At 41.4% G+C, this 27,117-nt stretch overlaps 1 protein-coding gene across 5 annotated transcripts in view; it reads right to left on the bottom strand.

The window, feature by feature from the left end:
• The window catches only part of LOC148031803 (transglycosylase), a 178,993-nt gene that overhangs the window by 117,810 nt on the left and 34,066 nt on the right, over positions 1-27,117 (bottom strand). For 3 of the 5 annotated variants that reach the window (XM_087685466.1, XM_087685468.1, XM_087685469.1), the window contains one exon: positions 2,571-2,788. In XM_087685466.1, the coding sequence (XP_087541592.1) occupies positions 2,571-2,747 (177 nt within the window). In that variant the 5' untranslated portion in view covers positions 2,748-2,788. Of the gene's footprint in view, positions 1-2,570; positions 2,789-25,379; positions 25,462-27,117 lie in introns of all 5 variants that reach the window. The other 2 variants (XM_087685467.1, XM_087685470.1) reach the window with 1 other exon arrangement.

Here is a 27,117-nt window from a genome sequence, read left to right as displayed (position 1 = left end):
AATAAGACAAAGACTTGAGGAACTATATGCTCAGAAAAGTGCACCCAACAAGGTTTATTGGCTGAAAAAGTTGATGGACCTTTCCATGAAGGAAGGTACATCCATATTTGTACATTTGAACAAGTTCAACTCAATTTTCAATCAACCTATTGCTTTGGATTTCCACATTGATGATGAGTTCAAGGCTATTTTCTTGCTACGCACTCTTCCTGAAAGTTGGGATACTTTCAGGACAGCTTTAAGTAACTCAAATGCTCAACTGTTATATTCTGATGTGGAGAGTTCTTTGCTGATGGAAGAACTCAGCAGGTAAAATAATTCAGCAAACAAGTCTTCTAATGCATTGCACACTACGAGCAAATTTCAACAAAAGGGTAGTTCTGAAAATAGAGCACACATCAAGTCTCGTAGCAAAAATGTGGAGTGTCATCATTGTGACAAGAAAGCGCACTACAAACGGGACTATTTTCAATTGAAGAAAGAGAAAGGCAAAAACAAAAACAAGGCTGAGAAAAATGACAACCAACCTGCAAAGAAAAGCGGTTGAAGATAAGAGGAGATAAATGTAGTCACTCATAAGAATGACAGTGATAGTGATGTACTCTTTGCTTCTTCTTTGAGTACGCATGCATTGATTGCAAATTCTGATCATGACATGCACACTTGGATACTTGACTTAAGTGCCTCTTTTCATGTCACACCACATCATGAGTGGTTTTCTAACTACAATGGTGGTGCACGTGGTCTTGTCCACTTGGGAAATAACTATATATGTCAAATTGTAGGTATTGGCAGTGTAAAACTGAAATTTCAGCATGGCTCCGTGTTTGTTTTGCATATGTGAGACATGTACCTCAACTCAAGAAGAGCTTAATAAGCACACGGAAACTAGATGATGAAGGCTATCACACCACCTTTGGGGATAGCAAATGGAAAATCTATAAGGGCTCTCGCGTTGTTGCTAAGGGGTCTAAAAGTGATGCCTTGTATCCTTTGCATACATCTAGTGTGCATGACCATGTAGTCGCCATAACTGAGCAGCCAAGTGTTTCTTTGTGGCATAGCCGGTTGGGACACATGAGTTAAACTAGAATGAAAGTGCTTTCTCGTTTGGGTTATTTGTTATCTTTGAGGTATGCTGATTTTGAACAATGCAATCATTGTATTTATGGTAAGCATGCTCAAACATCACATAAAAAATCTCTTTCTCTAAAGTCTTCACCCTTAGAGTTGGTACATTCGCATGTATCTGAAATGCCAAGGTTATCTCTAGGGGGAAAGAGGTATTTCATTACTTTTGTTAATGATGCCACATGCAAAGTATGGGTTTAAGTAGGGCTGATTTGCAATGCCACTAGAGATATACTATTGCCATGCTACAAGAATGGCACTTTGGAATCACTTTCTTTATCAAAGGCCTGGTAACACAAAGTATCCCATGCATCAAGAGAGAAACTTCTCTAGTAATATAATTCTCTTATCATTGGCTAGAAGACACCTGATCAAAAACTTTGCTAAATTCCTCGCCTTGCACATATTGCTCTTTCATCTCATTAAGCTCACAATGAAACACAACACAGACTATCAAAACTTGCGGCTTTAGCGACAAAGTATCAGCCACCAATTCTTTTTTTCCAACCATGTGAACAATCTGAAAGTGCAACGTGGAAAAGAAGTCAATCAATCTCATGTGCTTCTTTGACAACTTGGATTGGGTAAGGAAGTATCTAAGAGTCTAATGATATGTATGTACTATAAGATCTCATAGATGACTACCAAAAGCCCTTTCTCATATACCTATACAAATGCCAATTTTGGAGGGTATCTGATAAAATCCAGCAAGCAATATATTCCTAAATTCATCATAGGGTTGCTCACATATCAAGCAACATCACATCAAGCATTGAAGTCCCTACTCCTTGGTTACTTACTATTGATTATTCTCAACCAATCGTTTCCATCAAGAATACATGCAAGTTTCAAACAAAACTATGAGTTATACATGCACATGGTCTGGCATTACAGACCTCCTGACTGGTTATTCATTCAGGATCTCTATTTTTTGATATGGAAGTTACAGGGCTGCTTTATATTTGCATTTTGCCTCGGAATATTTGTGTCATGGAGTCTAATTAATAGAATATTTTCTCCTCTGAAAAAAGAACTGTGAAATGGGGGAGACTGAAGGGAAAAATTAAATTTCATAATAAGCATCACCATGCACATATAATATGAGAATGCAAGCTTGCTCACAAAGCTTTACACCCATTGGCCCATCCTAGATTGTGTGCTAAATCATTCTGAAACATGTTTTCAGCACTAATTTATAGGAGCATTAATTTAGTAAAGTTTCACTAGACAACCATGACAAAGAAAAGCAGCAGCAAAATGATGTTGAAAATGATAGTATCCTTGCTATTAAGCTACTGATAGTATTCCTAACACCTTGTAAGAGGACTAGTATGAAACCAAGGGATGCAGACATTATATTGTTCTGAAAAATGCTGTTTTTGTTCCTGCCTAGCTATTGTTTCTGCATTTCTAACATTTTGTAAAGAAAGAGGACATACCCTCATTTCAGTCTGAGTTACATAAGGTTGTCCATCTGAGTTTCGCAGCATGTGTACTTTATGACCTTGCTTTTCTCCAGCTGCTATCCATTCGGCACAAACATCAGGATTGCCCCACATTGCTTGCATGTCTTCAACATCTACCCAGTCATCCCAATACTTCATATTGGGTGCCATGGTTTGCAATCCGTAGAAATCACCCTTTGCCTCTAAAATATCTAGTTCAACCACCAGATCAAACAAGTCTCTCTTTCAGTGAAATGATTGTTAGGAAAACCCTAATCACAATGAAGAAAGAAACACATGTTAAGTACTTTTAATGTCTGTGAAGCAGGTACATGCTCAAAGTGCAGTAGAAAGTGCAGTAGCAAGGGTACAAGACAATTTAGTCACAGCACTTACTCTCTCCTCTGCACTTCCTTCGAATATTTACACTTAGATCCAATGCTTAACAAGATGAAGGTGACCAATAGGCTAACCTCAATACAAATTTTAACGCTAACATTAACCCACAAGCTGAAGCATTCCTCCCTAACATCCTCATTGCAAATCCCAAATGTTGGATTCTCAAGATAGAAGAATGGGAAGTCCAATACAAGACCACTTCCTCCAAAAGTACCACCACCAAACCATACATTTTCTTTGCTTGCATCATCTCTTCAAAACATGTGCATGCATTTCTCTTTTTTTTGCACCAGCCTTGATTTTTACATTTTGGCTGCAACATGACTATTCTGAGAGTGGAAGTGATCTGACCACTGCTCAATGCATTTTTGGCACATGTTCTTTTAACTTTTCACTTGTTTAAAGCCTTGGTTCAAGGTTGGAGTCTCTTTCACGTTCTTAAAAGTTAATGCTTGTTCCAACTGTGAATTATGGTGCATACCTTTTGTCCTAGTGTTAGCATTGGAAGGACGACGTTTGCTTAGACACGTTAATCTTACCATACTATGTTCCAGTTTCCACTTGTTTGGTAGCAACATCCATACCATTAGCGATGGCAATTGTCTTAATGGTACCTTACTTTGGTGCCTCTCACAATTTCACCAACATTTGTTCCCATAGCCACATTACCATTTACGTCTTCATTTACCATCCGATATGACTCCTGGAGGTTCAGTTGGGCAGTTATATTGTCCCTACCAATGCTACACAAGATTGCTTGGTTTACTTCAGCTTTTGAGGATGCAAGTTTTCGAGAGTTATTCCAACCCCCTATTCTCATTGGCTCCTAGAGAACTCTATGCAATATTGAGCATGGAGGATATTTCCTCGGTGATGATGAGATGGGCATCAACTCCTCCTTGACATCCTTGACATGTTGATACAATGATATTTGTGGTCCCACGTGTGTTGTGCATGATCACATCTCTCTCCTCAGCAAATCTATGTTTGAGGTGGACTACAAGTCTCAAGGTGTGGTGATGATTCCCAAGCTTTCATTCAAAAAGGGAAATGCAAATGGATGGCAATAGTGTACATGATGGTGCTCTCATTTGGCTACCATACTACTACCCATAATCTAGTTCCTAAGGCTACCTTTTCAATGCCTACCATACTACTACCCATAATCTAGTTGTCCCATATTGTACCTAGCATATCATGCCACCCTTCTCACTTCCACCATCTACTAGATAAACCAATTTGCAATCTTCCAACTAACTCTCTCTCTCTCTCTCTCTCTCTCTCTCTCTCTCTCTCTCTCTCTCTCTCTCTCTCTCTCTATATATATATATATATATATATATATGCTGTTCCCTCCATTCCCGTTCCCTAACTTTAGGCGTTCCCCCCGTTCCGGGGGTCCCGTTCCCGTTCTCGTTCCCCGTTCCTAGTAACTATGATGATTCTCTATAGGCAACCTCGCCTTGGAAGAGCCATGTGAGATCTTCTAGAAATGATTGGACTGCATCTTCACTTGACTCCAGCCAAAGAGAGGTGTGTTGGAGATTTAAAGAGGGTATGTTGATGATCGTCAAAATGAGAGAGGGCATTCCCTTCTTGGGTCCTTTTATAGTGATTGTTTTCAGATTGCGGGCCCTATGCATTGTGGAGAATAGACTCCCTTCGAGGTGAAGAATTATACATTATGTAGCATGTCTTCCTTTTACCTCATTGAGCATAGCAATCATGAGCATTGCCTTTATGAGGCTTCCTACTATCGAATTAATTAATTCAATAATATTTGTACTCCTAATAATCATTAGTCCCATTCACTTGGCCACTCAACAGAAGGTATCCCTCACCTTTAAAATCCCAGTAAGCCCTTAGACGGGTCCATCATGACACCCTTGGTCTAATGCTTAAGGCTCTTTGGGCTGGGACCTTTTAAGATACACAAGGGCAAAGCTAGCCTCTTAGTCCTCTTGAGCACCTTTATTTGGGCCTGAGAGGGGAAGTTGAGCCAAAAAATCTGATGGCAGCATTGACATAAAATTGTCATTCATTATGCTCTACTTTAGCTCCACAAAAACAGCTCCAAAGATAATTAATCACTAAAAATGCATTTTACTTTAGTAATAGGACAAATGCCCGAAAATTCCCTAAATAACGGCATGTTGTGGGAATCCATTCTCATCCCAATTCATTCATGAATCGTGCAAGCACTCCATCTTCACCGTCAACCTCTTCAACTAGCTTCCACCTACTGTAGGCTGCCGCCCTATTACTTAGTGCTACCCCCCACCCTCCAAGAGGTGTCACCCCTGCTACCAACCTGCCATCCTTGCTGCCTAGGCAGCCGACAGCTTATCTAGAGGCTCCTCTTGAGCTAAAAATGCATTAGCTTCACTTAAACAGCCCCAAAACATGCTTAATTAAGAAAGAAACCTTGTTTATTTAAAAGAAATATGTTCCTAGAGAGTGTCTGCATCCCATAAGCACAAACCCACTTTGGAGGGCCCAAACTTTCTATAAATAGGTATGCTGCCCTCCATTCAGCCTTAATCTCGTTTTTGCAAATTTCAAGTGTTTTCACTTTGCTGCCCACACTCCATTCGCTTGCAGTCCAAGCTGTCCATTGCAGTCTTCACTCATCGGGCACCTATTTCCAGCCCTCCATCATCATTTTGCTGTTGTTTCCAGCCAAGCAACTGCTGCTGTCTACCCATCCAGCTATCGTACAGCATGCCACATCAGCATACTACTGTGTTTGCAGGACCCAACTGCCGCCCTACGAGTTTTCTCTCTCCTCTCAGCTGTCGCTGCTGTTTTCTCTCTCCTCCCTACTGCATTTTGCAGTTTTCTCTCTTCTCCAACTGTTGCCATCATCATTTCAGCCTGCATTTGCAGATTTTCTCTATCCTCAGCCTACGTTTACAACACACTCTCTCCCTAGACTGGTATTTCCATCAAGTCCAACCACACACACGCTACATTTGCTATTCTTCGACACTCGGAGGCTACCTTGCTACGATTTGGAATCCGTTCAGAGTACGACACACTCTCCAGCTCATTACCCCTACCCTAATTCTTGAGATACACGAGTTCGAGGTTCAATATTTATTCACTACATAGTGCGTTTGTTGCATGAGCATTGTATATTCAGCAGTCATATCACTTTATTCATTGTCTCTGAGTTACCCTAATGCTAATTGTGTTTTTCTATTGGTTTGTGCTTTGTCGTACAATGCTATTTGTGTTTCTATGTAAGTGTATTTCTTCCCATGGTATCAAAGCCGAGTTCTTTGAGAGAAACCTAGGCCTTGATCTGAAAGGTCTATACAAGAAGCAAGAACAACAAAAGGGCAAATGACTAAACACTGCTTTTGCGCCACATTGCACATCCGAGCTAAATCCATCGAGGAACGAGTTGAAGTGAGCCTCACAGCTTGCTTCATAAGCTGCGGATATGGCCGGATAGACATTGGGCTACCATGGAGTCTCACAACCTTACAAGATCATTGCAACTGTGTACGATCTCATTTTGATGCATAGAGCCCAATAGCAAATAGAAGGTAAGTTTGAATTCCACCCTTTAAATTCGGCGCACCAATCCACTAACCATGCAAGAAGGGCCAAATCTCCACTTAGGACTAGCCATTTGCAAGTGGAAACTAGCATAGAGTACACTCCATTGCCTTCATACTTATTTCTTTTCCACGGCCAGGTATGTCTTCCATTTTAGATTATTCTATTAATGATGATTCCCCTTCTCCTATTGGTAAGGATGATTTTCATGATAAAGGATGTAGAAAAACAATTTCTGGTTTATGAGTAATGAGAAAAATAGATATTTATTTATGAACTCGAGACTAGGTAAGAAATTGAAACAAGAAACTGTGAGTACTCCTTCCCCTTCTTTTGCTTCCAACAATTTTATTTTCAAAGGTCAAAATCAAGTAGGTGCATCTTTGTCATCATCATTTCAATTTAGTGCATTGAATGGACAAAAGGAACACACATTATTTCCCACATCTACAACTATCTGAAATCCATTTAACCTCCCTCCCATCCCACCCTCTTATTCTGTTGCCATATCCTATCAACCTCCATTAAGTGCACCACATGTCTTTTCATTCACCACACCGAGGGGCTCTTCAAACTTAGGCACAACCATTAAGACCTCATCTCTTCCTCAATCGGATGGTGTTCCACCTTTTCCTCACACACTTTCGGGATCATTGCAGCCGAGGTATTTCCCCCAATCTCTCCCAAGTGTGGATCAGTTGTGGTGCCACAATTTGCCTCAATGGCATTACCTAATGGACCCTCTGGTCATTATCTTGTGTCCCACCCAACATTTGGATAGGGCTTACATGTCCCAGTGCCTCCACCTACACTGACACCTCATGGAAACATTCATGTTCCAATGTCTCTGTATCAATCAACACTCGTTGGACACTGATAGTCTATTTCTCCCTGCCCACCTCTTCCATCTCCTCCTATAAAACATCCATCACCACCACCACCACCATCCTATCCTCCACATCCATCTTACCCCACATTCCCGATACCTCATGGTTCTATCTCATCTTCGGCCAAGCATGCATTCAATGACAAGACTTGTTTTAACGAGTCTTACTTTACAACTTGGTCGAAATTCATGAGATATGTCCTTGACAAGCATTGGAAACCCAACCCGATACCACATTTGTTCCATACGAGGTCGTCCACTCATGGAAGGCTAGCAATGCCTCCGCTATTCTCAAGCTGATGTAGGGCTTGTTGCCTGAGTTCCATTCTCAGCTTCAATATTTTTACTTAGCGTCCGAGCCATAAGCACACTTGACTAACCACTATGTGGCCCGGAATAGCACCCGTCGAATAAATCTTAACCATGAGTTTCAAAACATCAAAATCTCTGACCGGGATGACTTGAAAGTCAAGTTGGCTCAATATCACCGTATCCTTCCTTTGACAATTCGGTCACATTATTTCTTAACAAGCTGCCACGTAAATACTTCAATTTTGTGCAACAAGTGGTTTCTCTGCCCAATTTACCCACATTCTATGAATTTAAGTGTCACCTATAGCATTATGCACGGTTGTTTGATCAATTTTATATGAATAATCTCTCAGAGAGGGCTCTTGTTGCTCATTCTCAGAAGAGGCAACAAAGAAAGGGTAAAAAAATCAAACTTCAAATCAAAATCAAAATCAAGCAAGGGAATCGCAAGGAAACTCCCAATCTCAACTCAAACCCGAATGGTAAAATGTACCTAAGTTATCAACATTGTCAAAAGGCTGGCCATTTTGATGATGAGTGCCGATCAAAGGCAAGAGACACAACACCAAAATCCAAGTCACAAACCCCCGCCCCTCAATCGGGCAACCCCCATCAGGGAAAGCAAGGGATGGCAAGGGAAAGTGGAAAGGTCAAACTCACACTACCACCAGTCAGCCATCTCAGTCATTGATAACGTCCTCAACTCCAAAGGGCTTGTCTGACTAGTCTCTGAGACTTCTGATGTGAGTCTCGTCCATACTATCAGTTGCCTCCCGACGAGGTTACCGCAGAGGACCACTCGTCACAGCAGAGCACATCAATACATGTTTGGATTGTGGACAGTGGAGCTACACATCACATGACTCCTATAGAGAACATCTTGCGTACCCGAGCTCTTGCAACCGAGCGAGTCCACATATGACAAGATCTAGGCTCAAGGTTGCGTCAGTTTTTCCACTAACAAGGATTCGGATCTAGCTTCGTCGGAGAATATATACTATGTTCCTCAGCTTCGAGTGAACTTGTTATCTGTTTAGCAGTTTTGCCAAGGGACAAGCAGTTTTCTTTATAGCGAGCACAGTCGAGATCCTTGACTCTCAGACTGGTTTAGTGATTGGTCGCGGTGAGGCACAACCTAATGGCCTATACCACATGACCCATTTTCTTACCGAGTCGACAGACGAGGGCTCCATGTTCCATAGCTTCCAGGCATTAGCCACATCTTAGAAGCCTACGAATAATGAGTGTTATATTCCCGCCTAAGGCAACTTGGCTATGACTCTTTATGAGTTGTCTCACCGTGAGATGGTTGAGGGCCTTCCTCGCTTGAAGCTAGCTCGAGATGTCTGTAAACCATATCGGCTCGAGAAGCAGCACCATATCCCATTCCCTCAACAATCTACACATAGAGCTAAGACGCCTCTTAGATTAATACACATTGATCTTTGTGGATCAACATCCATTGCTATCTTGAACGGCAAGCTATAGTTCTTTTTGATAGTGGATGATCATTCGAGATACATATGGGTGTACTTTCTCAAGCATAAGTCATATGATTTCATATATTTCTCTGCTTGGATGCTGTTGGTTCATAACCAAATAGGTCATCGTGTTGGTTGCATGAGGAGTGATAGCAGTGGTAAGTTCATCTCCCACGAGTTTTCCGAGTTTCTACAGCAACATGGCATCTCTTGCCAACTCACCTCTTCCAACTCCCCCTCTCAAAATGGAGTCGTAGAGCATAGGAACTGGAAAGTCATGGAAATGGCACGCTCTATGTTGTTCTAGCAAAGCTTCCTAAGCACCTTTGGGTTGAGGATGCTAACGATGCGGTGTACATCCTCGACCGGTTTCCAATTGCACCTCTTCCTTAGAAGACCCCGTACGAGGCATTCTTTGGCTCTCCACTTGTAAAATCCCACTTCAGAGCCTTCGCATGTTGTGCATACACGCACGCACTTGATGATAAAATAGAAAAGCTCACTCCTCGATCTGATCTCCTTACCTTTATCAAATATTCCTTCGAAGCAAAAGTCTACCGTTTGTTCGATCCTAAGACAAACAAGGTGATCGTTAAGAGGGGTGTCATCTTTGACGAGAGGGATATTGTGGAGTTCTCTACATCAGATTCCAATCTGATTCCTCCTTCCATATCATTGAAGATCGTGCCTACTGAGCCTGGTCTACTACCCACTCCTAACCTACATGTGAATTCTTCAATCCCAAGCCCCCTCTGCAAGACCCGTTACCAGCAAACCATGCAGGATTCGAGGATCTTACCACCGGATTCCACTCTATAAAAATGTAGAAGATCTACCCAACTTACACCTCAAGCATCATTTGCATCATTGTTTCCAGCTGATTACATAGCACATTCTGAGCCGGATACATGGCAAGAGGCTCTTCAGCATCCTCAATATGGCAAGAGACCATGTAGAAGGAGCTAGAGAGTATTGACCGAAATGAAACTTAGACATTGGTGGATCATCCAAGCCACAAAAAAGTCATCAGGACGAAGTGGATTTTTAGGACCAAGCTAAAGGTTGATGAACTTTAGACAAGAACAAGGCTCACCTTGTCACATATAGGTTTCGACAAAAGCATGGTATTGATTATGAAGAGACCTTCGTACCTACTGTACGGTTGACATCTTTTCGGTCATTACTCGTGCTAGCCGCTCACCACGGTTGGCTGATACATCAAATGGATGTCAAGAGTATCTTCTTGAATGGTTATCTCGAGGAGGAAGTCTATGTGGAGCAACCACCAGGATTTCCTTCTGCAAACCCAAGGGATAAGGTATTCCGCTTGCAGAAAGCTCTTTATGGACTGAAGCAAGCACCGCAATCTTGATTCCATAGGATGGACAAGTTCTTACAGACTCACCGATACCATTCTACCCCTTATGACCCAAACTTATATATTTGATCTACTAGGAAGGGGGTCAGCAATATCCTGTTGTACATTGATGACTTACTCATCATAGGCTCAAATTCTGCTACCATAGTGAAAATCAAGACAAAGTGGCCATTGTCTTACTTCTTGGGGATGGAGGTAGTTCGATCTGGAAGTTGTATTTTTGTGTCATAGTAGAAATACGCACTTCAGCTCCTGGAACAATTCGTTACAGATCAAACATGACCAATGGCCACCCCTCTCGATCCTACTGTCCACTTGTCGAAGGATACCCTAGGTCAGCCCTTTGATGCGCATACCTATAGGTCTATTTTAGGGAAACTTCTTTGGTTAATTCATACTAGGTAAAACTTAGCTTACTCAATCAGCATTCTCAATCAATATTTCATAGCACATAGGATGTCATATTGGATTGCATATCTTTGTGTATTGTGTTATTTATGGTGTACTTATTCTTATGGCCTCACTTATGGTTTTGATTTACGTTTGCAAGGATACACTGATTTTGATTGCATAGGAGATCCTAACTCACGGCGTACCCATGGTGGCTTCTTCTTCACCTTGGGCACAGCTCCCATTTCTTGCTCCAACCGTAAGCAAGAGACGGTGGTGGCTTCCACCGCCAAGGCTAAGTATAGAGCTCTCTTCAATGGCACCACCGAGGCCATCTCCCTAAGAAGCTTACTAGCGGCGCTTCACTTCCCTTGTGACTCTTCCACCGTTGTCTATTGTGACGACCAAAGTGTAATTGCCCTTATGGGCAATCCAATTATCATACCATGGAGACATGTAAGAGTCCACTTTCACTTTCCTAGAGAGCAAGTTGGAGCTAGACACTATCTGCCTAGAGTTTGTACCTTCATCAAACAATTTTGTCGACATTTTAATGAAAGTGATCAACCAGCTGATTCTTCAGTACCTTCTATCTAGGATCAGCTTGGATACACCCTCTTCTACTTCTTCAACTTGACGGGAAGAGGGTGCTTCCCTCTTGCTTTTCCTTCCAGTTTGAGAGGGGACGGCTACTTCTCTTGATAGTGACAATGATGATGCTTGTAGTTTTTAGACATTCATTCATTCATTCATTTATTCTTTTGTATTGTACTTATCGACATTTATAACTTCGTCTACACTATCAAGATGACATGATTGTAAAAGAATACTTGGGCAAGTGAACAATTTCCCTGCAAGGGCACTGTCCAAGCGGCACCGTTGCATTTCATTTTGCATGCACATGACATCTTTCTTCTCCCTTTGTATTACCCCATGCATTGGCATTATGTTCATATAAACATGCATTTGTGCGCATTTATCCCTTTTCGGTCTTTTGGAGTGGTCGACTCTGGATCCACCATATTCGTAGCATTGCACATGGTGGTCTCCAAGGCAATTCTCCCTAGCTTACTTACTTTCTTTACTTGCTTTCTTAACATCTTTGCTATATTTGAGTCATCCACATCTTAGCTATTTTTCTTCTCTACCGACACCCAGTAATGGTAAAGATAGTATGCTTGTTTTGTAAAGGTATTGGATCTGACCATCCCTTATCACTCTTCTATTTGGGACATGGATACTCACAATAAAACGAAAATTGATTTGAAACCCTCACTTAATGTTAAATCCATCAAAACTACAAAGCCCTCAAAAAAAGAAAGTCCGTAGCTGATTCCATCTGCCTTTGCAAGACTTAGTAGGCCACTCGACAGCCGCCATGCACCCTTTGTCTGATGCCCTAGCCTCTCTCTATAGTCTTAGTAGGCCACTGGGCAGCCTACGTGTACCCTTTGTCCGATGCTCTGGTTTCTTTGAGGTGGGACACCTTGGGGTAAAAGATCTTTTTTTTAAAGGGATTAGCTGGCCTACTTCTCATGGCACCATTGTTGGGCCTAAGAGGGGATGTTGAGCTAAAAATGCATTAGCTTCACTTAAACAGCCCCAAAACATGCTTAATTAAGAAAGAAACCTTGTTTATTTAAAAGAAATATGTTCCTAGAGAGTGTCTACATCCCATAAGCACAAACCCACTTTGGAGGGCCCAAACTTTCTATAGATAGGTATGTTGCCTTCCATTCAGCCTTAATCTCGTTTTTGCAGATTTCAAGTGTTTTCAGTTTGCTGCCCACACCCCATTTCCTTGCAGTTCAAGCTGTCCATTGCAGTCTACATTCATCAGGCACCTGTTTCCAGCCCTCCACCATCATTTTGCTGCTGTTTCCAGCCAGCCAACTGCTGCTGTCTACCCATCCAGCTATCGTACAGCCTGCCACGTCAGCATACTACTGTGTTTGCAGGACCCAACTGCCGCCCTGTCAGTTTTCTCTCTCCTCTCAGCTGTCGCTGCTGTTTTCTCTCTCCTCCCTACTGCATTTTGCAGTTTTCTCTCTTCTCCAACTATCGCCATAATCATTTCAGCCTACGTTTGCAAATTTTCTCTCTCCTTAGCCTACATTTACAACATACTCTCTCCCTAGACTGGTATTTGCATCAAGTCCAACCACACACACGCTGCGTTTACTATTCTTCCACGCTCGGAGGCTACCTTGCTACGATTTGGAATCCATTCAGAGTACGACACACTCTCCAGCTCATTACCCCTACCCTAATCCTTGAGATACACGAGTTCGAGGTTCAATATTCATTCACTGCATAGTGTGTTTGCTGCATGAGCATTGTATATTCAGCAGTCGTATCACTTTATTCATTCTCTATGTTCATTGACTCTAAGTTACCCTAACGCTAATTGTGTTATTCTATTGGTTTGTGCTTTGTCATACAATGTTATTTGTGGTTCTATGTAAGGGTGTTTCTTCACAGCTCCTTCCTGCTATTGCATGTCCCTAGACCCCTTTCACACCTGCTGCTGTATTTTCCTTAGGAGAACTGCCAATTGCCGTGTTTTCATCATAAGCTCTCACCTTTCAAATCCAATTGCTGCCATCTGCCATTAGCCCACCCTGGAGGCTGCATTTTTTGTTCCAAGCTATTGTCTAGCATCAACATTGTTTGCTACAGCTATCACTTGCCCACAGTTCATCTCTAGTGGATGCATTTTCACCCAGCCACTCTACAACATCATCCACTCCATCAATTGGCCTCAAGCTGCTATTTTTTCAACACTCTCAACTCCAATCTACTACATCAACATCATCATTGGTGGTTGTTCAACACTCGAGATCCATTCTCGGAGGGCGATGCTCTCCACTACTCTCCCTCAATCTGCTCCCATGTGAGATAATGACTATTGGACAATCTCCACTCCTTGAGCTCCCTACATGTGTATCACATTCTACTCACTCATTGATTTATTAGCATTCATTCATTAATTTCTTTCTTCTTTTTCTTTTTGCATTCTTATCTAAGTTCACTATGTTTTCATCATGTTCATACATTTTGAGTGTTTCTTTTCGCAAACCCTAGCACATATTCACACATGTATCAATCCTTGTTTGAGGCTTCTACTACACTATGAGAAATTATGTTACTAGGCTTAAGATTAGCAGTCAATTCATCAAGTTCAAGCTTTAAAACACTCGTAGCCATGGTGTTAATTTCTAGAGCTACTTCAAATCACTACTCTACCAATACTATATCACACAAACCATCCTTCTTTTGCAATATACACAAGCAAGATTCTATACTGTGCATACCCACTCGCACTCGGATATTAATATCTATGATTAAAAATTAGTTGTCCAAATAAATTATACTCTCCACCAATCCACAAGATTTTTCACTTGTAAAAGATGTAAGCTCTTAATTGTGAAGCAAGAATCCTTCATCCCCTAGCTCCTCTCTAGGCCTTCCATTGGATCTATACCTTTATGGACGGTCTAGTCAAGGAGTCTTTCACATGGGATATGGATTCATTCTCTTTGCATGTCCACTATCACCACACTAATTCCTTTCCCAAAGTATGCCAACACATACCTGTCAAAGTCTTTCAGGCCTAAAATGACCTGAAACACATACATAGACTATTGAGCTAAAATAAGCATTGCATGCTGAATTAGCCTCTTAAATAGCCCCAAAAATACTTATTTAATGAGAACCCTTAAATGGTGCCTGGTTCAAGAGAGTTTTAAAACAGTGTGTGGTACGAGGTCTTGAAACTTTCTATAAATAGGCATACTACTCTCCATTCAACATCAATCTCGTTTTTGCAAGTTTCAGGCCCTCTAGCTTCATTGCCAACACCTCATTCACAAAGGACATCTCACCCGAAGCTGCCCGTTGCTGTCGAAATCTATTAGACGCATGTTTCCAGCCCCCCATGCAAGTTTTCACCCATGTTTGCTGCCACCAGCTGTCTATCCTTTTCAAGCCGTCCTTTGCTATCTAAACTCCTAGGCAGGCTGCATTTAACCAGTCCAACTGCTGTCCTAAGTATGTCATCATTGCTATTGTGTTTGACCAGTTTCTGCCGCCACCTAACAATCCACGTCGTCAACAAATCTGTATTTGCTGCTTCTCTCTCCTCTGCATGTCCAACTAAGTGCATAGCGGATGCGTCTTATTGCCTGAAGCATGAAAGCTGATGTAAAATAAATTGTGTGGCCCAGAAGGGAGAGGTGGCACAAGTGCCTTAGGATAGATGCATATACTCTAAGAGTGTAGGGAGCAAAGGTCCATGTCGGCAAGCATCGGTGGGAGGTCCGGTGATGCCGGAAGAGGAGCACCCAATGGTTTGCCCATCTACCAACAAAGAAGTCATAGCACCAAAGTGTCAACTTGTAAAAGGGGGGGAGGGAGAAAGAGGAAGAGAAGGGTATCTCTATCTTGTGATGATGCAACAAAAATGAAGGGAGAAATCAGAAGATGATGCAAAACCTGCAACCTGTCTTTGCCTTCTCTAATGAACTGGGTCTTTAGCTCTCTAAGCTCTTGCGCTCTAATAACATGTCAAGATATGTGACCATGAAAAGAGGCAATAGGGTTTGCAAGGAGAAACAAAAAGTGTGTACAGCAGACACTAAGAGAGAAGGGAAACTCAAAAACACAAGAAGAACACAATGATGATACACTAAATCATGCTATGATAAGAAAAGCTAGTACAACGAAGCCAAAGCTCAGAAAATGACTATTCTGTCCTGCCTAACTAAACCAACAAACATGTGGGAATCTACACAATGAAGTGAGCCAAACGCAATCCTCTAAGCAGTGGGCTATCAAAGTAATCACTAGAAGGTGAAGGACAGTTGTCAATGGAGCGAATTGCAATCCTCTGATGCCATCAAAGAGAAAGAAGATGATCACCAGCTGTCGAGGAAGCGAAACATAGTCTTTGAATACCAAGAAGTGGGCTAGATAGCAAAACATCAAATGAAAGATGACACCTAAAGCCTAGGAGCTGCAAACACAGATGTCTGAGAGTGATGAGCTACAAATGCAAATGTTAGAACTCTAAAAGCTGGTGCATGTAATGTGTGAGCTATCGCCTACATGAGAGAGAGGATCCAAGCTGAAAACACAAATGTAGACAACACTGAAGTTGATGCCAACAGCCTGTAGGAGTGACGTCAAGTGGAGAAGACTGAAACACAAACAGCTTGATGACAACCAAATGGGAGAGAATGTCACTAGTTGTTTAATGATGACGCAAGCAAAGATGGAAACTCCAAATGCAACATGAAGGGTGAAGGGAAAAGGCGCCCAAAGGAGAAGATGTGGAAGAAAGAGGGTGTCCACGAAGTATAATGTCATCCAATAGGGATGTAGACAATAGTGGTGTGGAGACGGAAGAGTGTCGGAGTGACGAAAGAAGAGCGGTGGAGAATGACTGAAGAGATGTGGAATCAATGGAGAGACGGCCTATTTATAGGTCTCAACTATCTAGGGTGGCACACCACTTTGTGGGTGCCCACTGAAAAAGTGACCAAAATGAGCACACCGTCCCTTTCTGCACGGCTGTCAATGCAAAACCCTAACTGAAGTGGATACATGGAAGAAGTGATTTCTCAACAACTTTAGCATTTTGACTTAGCATCTGAGTGTTGGGCACACTTGATTGACCATTATGCGGCTCAAGATACGATCCATCGTATCAATTTGGAGCATGAGCTCCAAAATTTTAAAATCACTGACAGGGATGACTTTAAAGTCAAGTTGACTGAGTATTGGGGTCTTCTCGCCGAGTTCTCTACCACGGGGGCTCCTTAGTCCTCCGACGATCAAGTCACATAGTTTCTAAACAAGCTACCGAGAAAATACTTCCATTTTGTGCAAGTAATCTCATACCCTACTATGCCCACTTTCTATGAAGTTGGAGGGTCAACTACTACATTACACTCAACTATTTGATCTATTTCATAGTTTGACCTCTATAGAAAGGGCTCTCGTTGCTTCTTCTCAAAAAGGACAGCAAGAGAAGGATGTACAAAATCAAACTTCCAATCAAAATCAAAATCAATCTAGTGAGGTGCAATCTAGTGAGGTGCAAGGAAACTCCCAGTCATCTCTAAAATTGAGATGGCTGAATGTACTGAAGAAAATCCAATATTGTCAACATGTTAGAAGGCTAGCCACTTTGATGATAAATATCGATCAAATGAAAGAGACACAACGCCAAAAGCTAAGACTTAGACCCCCGCCACTCAATCCAACAATCCTCAACAAAGGAGGCAAGGTGGAGGCAATCCTCAACAAGGACAGTAGGAAAGTCAAACCGATACTGCCACCTTCTCAATGCCGGAGGGCTTGTTTGAATTATCTACAGAGGCCCACATTATCCCCATAGAGACATTTAAGGATACAAGTCTCATCCACATCCGCAAGTTACCCCCTGACAAGGTGATTGTAGAGGCCCACCTGTCATAACCGAGTACTTCAACTACTCCTTGGATTATGGACAGTGGAGCTACCCATCATATGACCCTCATCGAGGACATTTTCATTTTCTAAGCGCCTGTAACCAAGCACGTCTGAGTTGGAAACAACTCCTCGATAACAATTCAAACTCGCGGTAGCATCAATTTTACCATTGACCAGGGCCCAAGTCACTCTACACTAGATAATGTATACTATGTCCCCTAGCTAGGGGTGAACTTATTATCCATTCAACAACTTTGCTAACTAGGTCGAGCGGTCTTCTTCCTATCGTGTTATGTCATAAAGCTTGTCAACTCGAAAAGCAACACCATACCCCATTCCCTCAACAATCTACACATAGAGCTAAGACACCTCTTAGATTGATTTATGTTGATCTTTGTGAGTCGACATCCATCACCGCCTTGAATGGCACATTATACTTTTTTATTGTGGATGATCATTCTCGTTACATGTGGGTGTATTTTCACAAGTATAAGTCTAATGCGTTCATATGTTTTTCTACTTTGATGTTGCCAGATGCATAACCAGACAAGTCATCGTGTAGGATACATAAGGAGTGACAATGGAGATGAGTTCATCTCCCACGAGTTTTGTGAGCTTCTACATGATCATAGCATCTCATGCCAACTTACCTCTACCAACTCCCCTTCCCAGAATGGAGTCATAGAGAGTAGGAATCAAACCATCATGAACATGGCGCGCTCTATGCTATTCGCAGCAAAGCTCCCTGAGCACCTTTGGGTCGAGGTTGTTAGCACTTTGGTGTAAATCCTCAACCAGTGTCCAACTACGGTTGTCCCTCAAAGGACTCCGTATGAGGTATTATTTAACTCTTGGCCTATAGTTTCCCACTTTAGAGTCTTTGGAAGTCATGCTTACATACACACCCTTGATGATAAAGTAGGTAAGCTCACTCCCCAAGCTAATCTCCTAATTCTTTTAGAAAACTCTTCTGAAGGAAAAGCCTATCATATCTTCAATCCTGAGACAAACAAGGTGATTGTTACAAGAGATTTAGTGTTCGACGAGAGGGCTATTGTGCTATCTTTTGTACCAAATTTCAAGCTCTTTCCTTACATTACTCCTTCAGAGATTGTGCCTTTCGAGCCAAGTCTATTTCCTTCTCCTAGCCCACTTGCAAATTCTTCAAATTCGAGACCCCCTCCACAAGCCCCATTACCTTGCTGATACCAATAGACCATGTCAAACTTGGAGATCCTTCCACCACATTCCACTCCAAAGGGCCCTAGAAGATATGTCCAACTTGCACATGACGCTTCATTTGTGTCATTATTTACAATTGATTACATAGCCCATTCTAAGCCGAATAGTTGGCAAGAGACTCTTGAGCACCCCCAATGGTGAGAGACTATGAAAAATGAGCTAGAGAGTATTGACTGAAATGAGACTTGAACCTTGGTGGATCGTCTTGTTGGGAATAAAGGCTTACTGTGCCTTTCTTCAATATTCGGGTGTGGACGCATCCTTACACTCTTGTACTTTATATACTATCTAAACCTAAAAAGTGATAGATTCGATGTTGTACCATATACCCATTGTGTCGTGCTTACACTTCTTCTCTCTACTGCCCTCTGCTCTCTGCCCAATATCTGACACTCTCACCCTTAGCTCACTCAGTCTTGATCCGACAAGTTCTAACAAACTGGTAGTAGAACAGGTGACCGGCGTGAGGGAATTGGCATGAGATGACATGCCTAAGGTGACCAACAACAATCAGGGCGTGCGAGAGACAGCAAGTTGCAGGCGAGCACAACAAGCACGTGCAACAAATAGATTGCAAACGGGCACGACAGGCAGGTTACAAGCAAGCACGACAGGCACGTGCAACACCACAAGTTGTAGGCGGCAGGTCACAGGGGTCAGACCCGACGGTCAGAAGATAGCAAGCATATTGCGTGTCACCAAACATTAGAACCCACGGGCCTTGGTCAATGCCAGGACAGGCTCGTCTCGTTTGTTTTTTTCTCTTCAAATTTTTTCCTTAATTTATGTCATTCCTTTGTAGGGTATTCACACATGCAGGCACAACATAAAATTTTGCCGAAGAAAATTGGGGCTTTTCTCCGATTTGGGGAATTTAGTGCAGGACAAGACAATCCGACTCAAAAATTGCACATTTGGTACACATCTACCCGAAAAATTTTAGGGCTTTTCACACTTTAGTGGAATTTCTTCAATTTCACTAAAATTTGTGCACTCTAAACCCAAAAAATTTGGGGCTTTTCCAAAATCCCTTCAATTTATGTAACAAATGTTTGGTACATGCACTTAGTTACATGTATTGATGCAATCTAGACAGATTACCCTCTAAAAATTTGGGGTTTTTTATCAAAATTGTTAAATTTGTACCTGGGAATGCCTTTGGAGCAGAAATTGCAGTGAAATTTTAAGGATTTCACATATAATTGGTGCCTTGGTACCTAAATGTGTTAGTAAATGTGTTAGTAATTGCCTAAGGAGTGCAATAATAGACTTTTTTTTTTCTAAATATCTATTTGCAAATCTGAAATCTCTACAATCTTAAGGTTTTTCACTGTTGGTTGGTACTTTAGTGTACCATGGTTACTTGCATAACATTTGGGCTTGCTTTTGATGATTGGTTAGTTAATTTGGTACTACAAATTATGGCTAGAAACAGTGACAGCATCAATCTTTTGCACATCAAGAAGCTTGAGGGTACACATAATTTTGCAATATGGCAAAAACAATGCTACCATGTCTTGGTGCAGAAGAAACATGTAAAGCCTATCAAAACAAAGGAAATAAAACCAGCAGACATGGAACAAGATGAGTGGGATGACTTGGATGAGCTTGCCCGCTCTACCATTGAGCTCTCAGCATCAGACAACTTGCTCTTTAACATTAAGAAGATGAATTCAGCATATGCAATGTGGGAGCATCTTGAAGAATTGTATGCTCAAAAAAGTGCATTTATTGGCTGAAAATTTTAATGGACTTTCACATGAAAGAAGGTATGGCCATGTCTGTACATTTGAATGAGTTTAACTCAATTTTCACTCAACTGATTGCTTTGGATTTCCATATTTATGATGAGTTCAAGGCTACTTTCTTGCTATGCACTTTGCCTAAAAGTTGGGATACCTTCAAAACAACTTTGAGTAACTCGAATGCTCAATTGTTATACTCTGATGTGGTGAGTTCCTTGCTGATGGAAGAACTCAATAGGCAAAATAACTCAATAAACAAGTCTTCTAATGCATTGCCCACTAGAGGCAGATTTCAACAAAAGGGAAGTTCTGAAAATAGAGCACGCAGCAAGTCTCATGGCAAAAATATGGAGTGCAAATCATTGTGGCAAAAAAGGGCACTACAAACAGAATTGTTTTCAATTGAAGAAAGAGAAAGGCAAAAACAAAAACACTGAAGACAAGAAGGCTGAAAAAAGGACAGCCAGCTTGCAAAGAAGAGCAATGTGAAAATAGAGAAGGTTAATATAGTCACTCATGATAATGACAATAATGGTGATGTAATTCTTGCTTCTTCTTTGAGTGCACATGAATTTCAACATGGCTCCGTGTTTGTTTTGCATAATGTGAGACATGTACCTCACCTCAAGAAGAGCTTGATAAGCACAGGGCAACTAGATGATAAAGGCTATCACACCACCTTTGAGAATAGCAAATAGAAAATCTGTAAGGGCTCTCGCATTGCTGCTAAGGGGTCTAAAAGTGATACCTTGTATCCCTTGCATGTATCTAGTGTGCATGACCATGTAGTCGCCATAACTGAGCAGCCAAGTGTTTCTTTGTGGCATAGCCGGTTGGGACACATGAGTCAAACTGGAATGAAAGTGCTTTCTCGCTTGGCTTATTTACCGTCTTTGAGGTATGCTGATTTTAAACAGTGCAATCATTATATTTATGATAAGCATGCTCAAACGTCACATAAAAAATCTCTCTAAAGTCTTCACCCTAGAGTTGGTACATTCAGATGTATATCAAATGCCAAGATTATCTTCAGAGGGATTGATGATGCCACACGCAAAGTATAGGTTTATCCAATCTGTTGCAAAGATGAGGCCTTGGATAAATTTAAAAATTTATTGGCACTTCCTGAAAATCAAACCAGCAAGACATTAAAATGCCTTTGCTCTAATAATGATGGGAAATATGTGTCCAAAACCTTTTAAGACTTTTATGACAGCAAAGGGATTAAAAGGAAGCTCACTGCCCCTCATAATCCGCCCCAAAATGGTGTTACAAAGCATATAAGCAGAACCATTCAAGACAAGATACAATGCTGTCACATGCTACTTTACCCCATGGATTTTGGGCAAAGGCTGCTATGACAACCGTACACTTCATTAATCGGTCACCAAAAATATCTTTACGACACGGAGTCCCTCAAGAAGTGTGGTCGGGCAAGCCAACTTGATATGCTCACTTGAGAGTGTTTGGCTGCGAGCCATTTGTGCACATTCGCAAGGAAGAACGCAGCAAACTTGAGCAAAAGTCCTGTAAATGTATTTTCCTAGGATATGGTGATGAAGGTGAGATGGGGTATCGATTATGGGATCCTGAGAAAAGAAAAGTAATACGCGACAATGATGTTATCTTTCGGGAAGATCGCATGCACAAACAGCCAGAAAAGACAGAAGAGGTCAGAAGGGTTGTATTCTGGGAGCATGTATCATTAGGACAACAAAGAATACCCTTGCTGTAAATGTTCCGGAAAATGCAAGAAATAATGCTGAACATGATCAGCAAGATCTTACGCATGATGTACCACAAATTTAGCAAGAACATGTGCCTTTAGAACAACCAAAACCAGCTGTGTAGCACCCTGAACCTGCAGAACAGCAAGCTGTTAATGCAAATTTCCCAGCTGAAAAGCAAGTAAATCTTGACCATTGGGTTCATAGGTCCACCAAAGTGCAAAGGCAGCCAAATAGATTCGTTCCTGATGTAAACTATGTGGTTGATTATATCACGTTAACAGCTTGCGGTGAGCCGTCATGCTTCCAGAAAGCAATGGACAGAAAGGATATTAAGAAATGGCACAAAGCAATGCTGTCAGAGATGGAATCTCTCATGAATAATGGCATTTGGGATTTGGTGCATTTGCCAAAAGGGTAAAAAGTGCTACCTAGCAAATGGGTTTACAAAATGAAAGCCACTTCTAGTTCTCTACCAAAGTACAAAGCACGTCTGGTTGCCAAAAGGTACAAGCAAGTTGGTTGCATCCGAAGACATGGAACTCATACACATGGATGTAAAAATTATTTTCTTATATAGTGATCTCTATGAGGAGATCTATTTGCAGCAACCTAAAGGTTTTGCTGCAGAGGGGGAAAAGCACATGGTATGTAAACTCAACAAGAGTTTGTATGGGCTGAAGCAGGCACCATGAGAATGGTATCACAAATTTGAAACATTTATGCAATCTCAGGGATTTCATCGTTCTCAAGTTGATCACTGCCTATACACCAAGAAGGCCGCAAATGGCAGCCTAATTCTCTTGGTTTTGTATGTGGATGACATGCTGATTGCAGGCAAGGATGTTCATGCCTTGGACTCCTTGAAGCAGAGTTTACACAATAGCTTTGATACGAAGGATCTTGGCGAGACCAATCACATTCTTGGCATGCGTATACTCAGAGACAAATCAAAGGGTCTTTTTTATCCGTCATAGCAAGAGTATGTCATTAAGGTTTTGCAGTGTTTTAATATGGAGGGGGGGAAAGCCATTAGCATACCATTGCCTCCATATGTGAAACTTAGTGCAGATGACAGCCCTACATCTGATGATGGAAAAGCTAAAATGGCCAAGATACCTTATGCTTCAACTGTTGGTACCTTGATGTATGCTATGGTTGCTACACGTCCTGACATTGCATTTGCGGTGGGAGTGGTTAGCAGATACATGGCATATCCGGGCAAAAAGCATTGGGAAGCAGTGAAGGATATCATGAGATACCTTAAGGGCACAAAGGATTTGTGTATCTGCTTTGGTAAGTAGAAGTCATCTGTTGTTGGGTTCATAGATGCAGACTATGCTGGCCATCCTGACTACAGGAAGTCTACTTCAAGATATGTGTTCACATTCATAGGTGGAGCAATCTCTTGGATATCCAGGCTGCAAAAGTGTGTTGCATTGTCTACTACAAAGGCATAGTATGTGGCTGCCACTGAGATGCAAAGAGGCTTTATGGCTCTCGCGTCTTGTGAGGAAGCTTGGTATTATAGAGGCTCCTATCCTCCACTGTGACAATTAGAGTGCTATCATACTAGCACGGAATCTTATCTTTCACACAAAGACAAAGCACATACAGGTGAAGTATCACTTTATTAGGGATGTACTTGACAGCAAGAGCATTTATCTTGTCAAGGTACATACAGATGATAACCCTGCAGACCTTCTCACGAAGGGTCTTCCAACAGAGTGGTTTGCTAATTGCCGCTAGATGATGAGGATTGGATAGTATTTGTATATTTCAATTTTGTACATACATAGACTTAGCTATTTTTTTTCTTTTCCTTCAAGCATGTTGCCTTTAGGTGAAAGGTTGTTGGCAATAAAGACTTATTGTGCCTTTCTTCAAGGTTCAAGTGTAAATGCACCCTTACACTCTTGTACTTTATATACTATCTAAACCTAAAAAGTAGTTTGTTACTGTACCATATATGCATTGTGTCATGCTTACACTTCTTCTCTCTATTGCTCTCTGCTCTCTACCTAAAATCTGACACTCTCATCCTTAGCTCATCAATCTCAATCCGATCCGACAAGCTTTAACACGTCTGAGCCACAATAAAGTCATCAAGACAAAGTGAATTTTTAGAACTAAACTAAAGGCCAATGGGACTTTAGACAAGTACAAGGCTCGACTTATGATACAAGGGTTTTGACACATACAAGGTATTAACTTTGAAGAAACCTTTGCTCCTATTATGCGGTTGACATCTTTTCGTCTCTTGATTGCACTCACTGCTCACTACAATTGGTCAATCTATTAGATGGATGTCAAAAGTGCCTTTTTGAATAGTTATTTAGAGAAAAAAGCCTATGTGGAGTAGCCTCTCAAATTTCCTTTTGCTGATCGGAAAGATAAAGTCTTTTGCTTGTAGCAAGCTCTTTATGGGCTAAAGTAAGCACTACGATCTCCATTTTTTAGGATGGATGAGTTCCTTAGAACTCACCGATACCATTCTATCCCTTCTGAAACCAACCTTCCTTCTTGGAAAGGGAAGTAATTCCTTGTTTAACCACTTAATTACAGCAATTAGCAAATAAATGTAACTTGAAATGCACAAATTACCTTAATAATCTCGGACATTGAACACCCTGTTGGCCCCAATACTGGTGCCCCTTTCAGTAATTCTTTAACTTGATTGCTAATGAAACAAGTACAGCTAAGATACACAATCTCCTTTGCTGTTCAAAAAGTCTCTTTTCTACAAAAACAATCACCAATCAATTTGGGCAAATTGCCCCTTGATTTTCCACCCAAGCCTTGCACAAACAGAACCACCAACTGGCCAAATGCTGCTCCAAAATACAATGAATGGACTGGCATCTGAATTCCTTGACAATTACATAAATTCCGGGTATTAAATTCAATGTACGTTGCCTTCACCAATTGATAAGAGTTCCAAGATGGCTGTCGAACCCTAATTTCTGTAAAAATTTAGGGTTTACAATAGAAATCCTTCTGCTATCCACCAAATTTGGCTAAGATTTGCTCAAAATGGCTAAGAAATGCTAAGATCTCTTAAGAATGGATCGTAGAAGGTGAGAAAATACAAGATCAGAGAGAAATTTTATTTTCTTCGCAAGAAAATCCTAAATTCTGCATATGTTTGCTCCAATCTACATTTAATGCAATCACCTATTGCCAGACACCTCCAAAATGCTCTCACCTGATCAACAATGTTGTTGCCAGCCCTTGGAAGGTGACTCCTTGCTGCCCCTTGTCTACTGAGGCTCCCAGATGGTTGTCTTCTGCAACAAATTGTTGATCTCCGATCAGAAAATGAACCAGCAACTCTCTCTCTCTCTCTCTCTCTCTCTCTCTCTCTCTCTCTCTCTCTCTCTCTCTCTCTCTCTCTGTGTGTCTGTGTGTAAATTGACTGAATGGCTAAGACCCAGTCCCAAAAAACGTTTTCTCAACTTGGATGGGCGTTTTTTGCCAAGTGGTAGTCTTCTAATCCCATTTTCAGTCGTTATCCACATTTATTTAATTTTCAAGATTATTTCAACCCTTTTGACCTTACCTAAAATCAAATGTACCCATCCATAATTAAATTAGCTAGGCCATTTGCAACCTGGTGTGGTCCCCAATCTCTATTGACCCTTAGATTAGTATTAATTGATTAATTAATGCTAGTTCCTAATACCACCACAGACATTTATTGGCCAAGCCACTACCCTAGGGTCCAATCTGATATCAACTGACCAATAGAACCCAATCGGCATAACTTATCACAACTTTTGCCTTTGACATTTACTGCATCCTCGGGGTACTTGGCCAACTACCATGAAATAAACGCCATGTGCAACACGTACTAAACAACCTTGCACATTTGATTAATAACTTAATCGAATGTTACTAGCAAAATTAAAGCATCTCAAAATTTCATGTTCTCATGACAAACCTCCCCCTTGAAATCCCTGCAAACATCCTTGATTGCACTGCATTCTGCCAAAGGAAAAGCATATTGCACTGGAATTTCCATAAGGCATCACAATCACAACATTGCGCATTGTTGTCTAACCATGCTACATACCCAAAACTTGTAGAAAATTTCCAGCCAACATACACACAATATAAAATTGAAAATCAGCCCAAAATTATTGTTAGAAACTCGTTCGATGCATCCATAACTCATGTTTCTCAATTGCTCTGACTATCAACCATACAAAAGCACTAACTCGGCATAAACCATGGCTGAAATTGTCAATGGCATTTACTAACATGCTGTTGTCCATGGAACCAGTTGTAAATCATTGAACACTGAGCATAATCCCATCACTTGCTGATCTGAGAACTGATCACAAATTGCTGCAAATGTGACCCCAACCTGATCACAAACTCATTCCAAAAAGTGACCAGCAATCGATGCAAAAACCGATGCAAAACTTATCCGAAAAGTGACCATAGACGGTTCTCAAACTGATCAAAAACTTGTTAAAGAGTCATTTCCTAGACAGCAGAGTGCCACATCAGCAGTATGAACAGCGCACGAGCCACGTCAACAGCCATGTCAGCAGTCTGCGCAGGTGCCACATGGCAGCCTGTAGTCGGATAGCTTTTATCATTATTTTTATGAAGTTGGCTGCATTTACTACAGCCGACCTGGTGCTAGGCACTATTTTTTCCTGGCTATTTATAGTCAGTTTGTGGCACACTTTCAAATATCCTCATCTCACATCTGACAGAGTTGGTCTGCTGAGACAGATAGTGCGCAGGCTGACGGAGATGGAGGTTCTCAAGGCGGACACGCAGATATTTTCGCTGCACTTGTGTATATTTCTGCACTCCTCTATAGTATACTACACTGCAGATTTTCTATGTTACATTGTCTCCTTTTCTCTCTCTCTCCTCTCTGTGTTCACTCTCTCTCGGTCTTTGTCCTACACTTCCGCATCGCTACACTC

This window comes from Lygodium microphyllum, chromosome 9, assembly GCF_053477565.2.
Source record: "Lygodium microphyllum isolate KBCC chromosome 9, Lygodium_microphyllum_v1.1.10, whole genome shotgun sequence".
Taxonomy (NCBI): Eukaryota; Viridiplantae; Streptophyta; class Polypodiopsida; order Schizaeales; family Lygodiaceae; genus Lygodium; species Lygodium microphyllum.
This window is presented reverse-complemented; position numbering and strand designations above follow the sequence as displayed.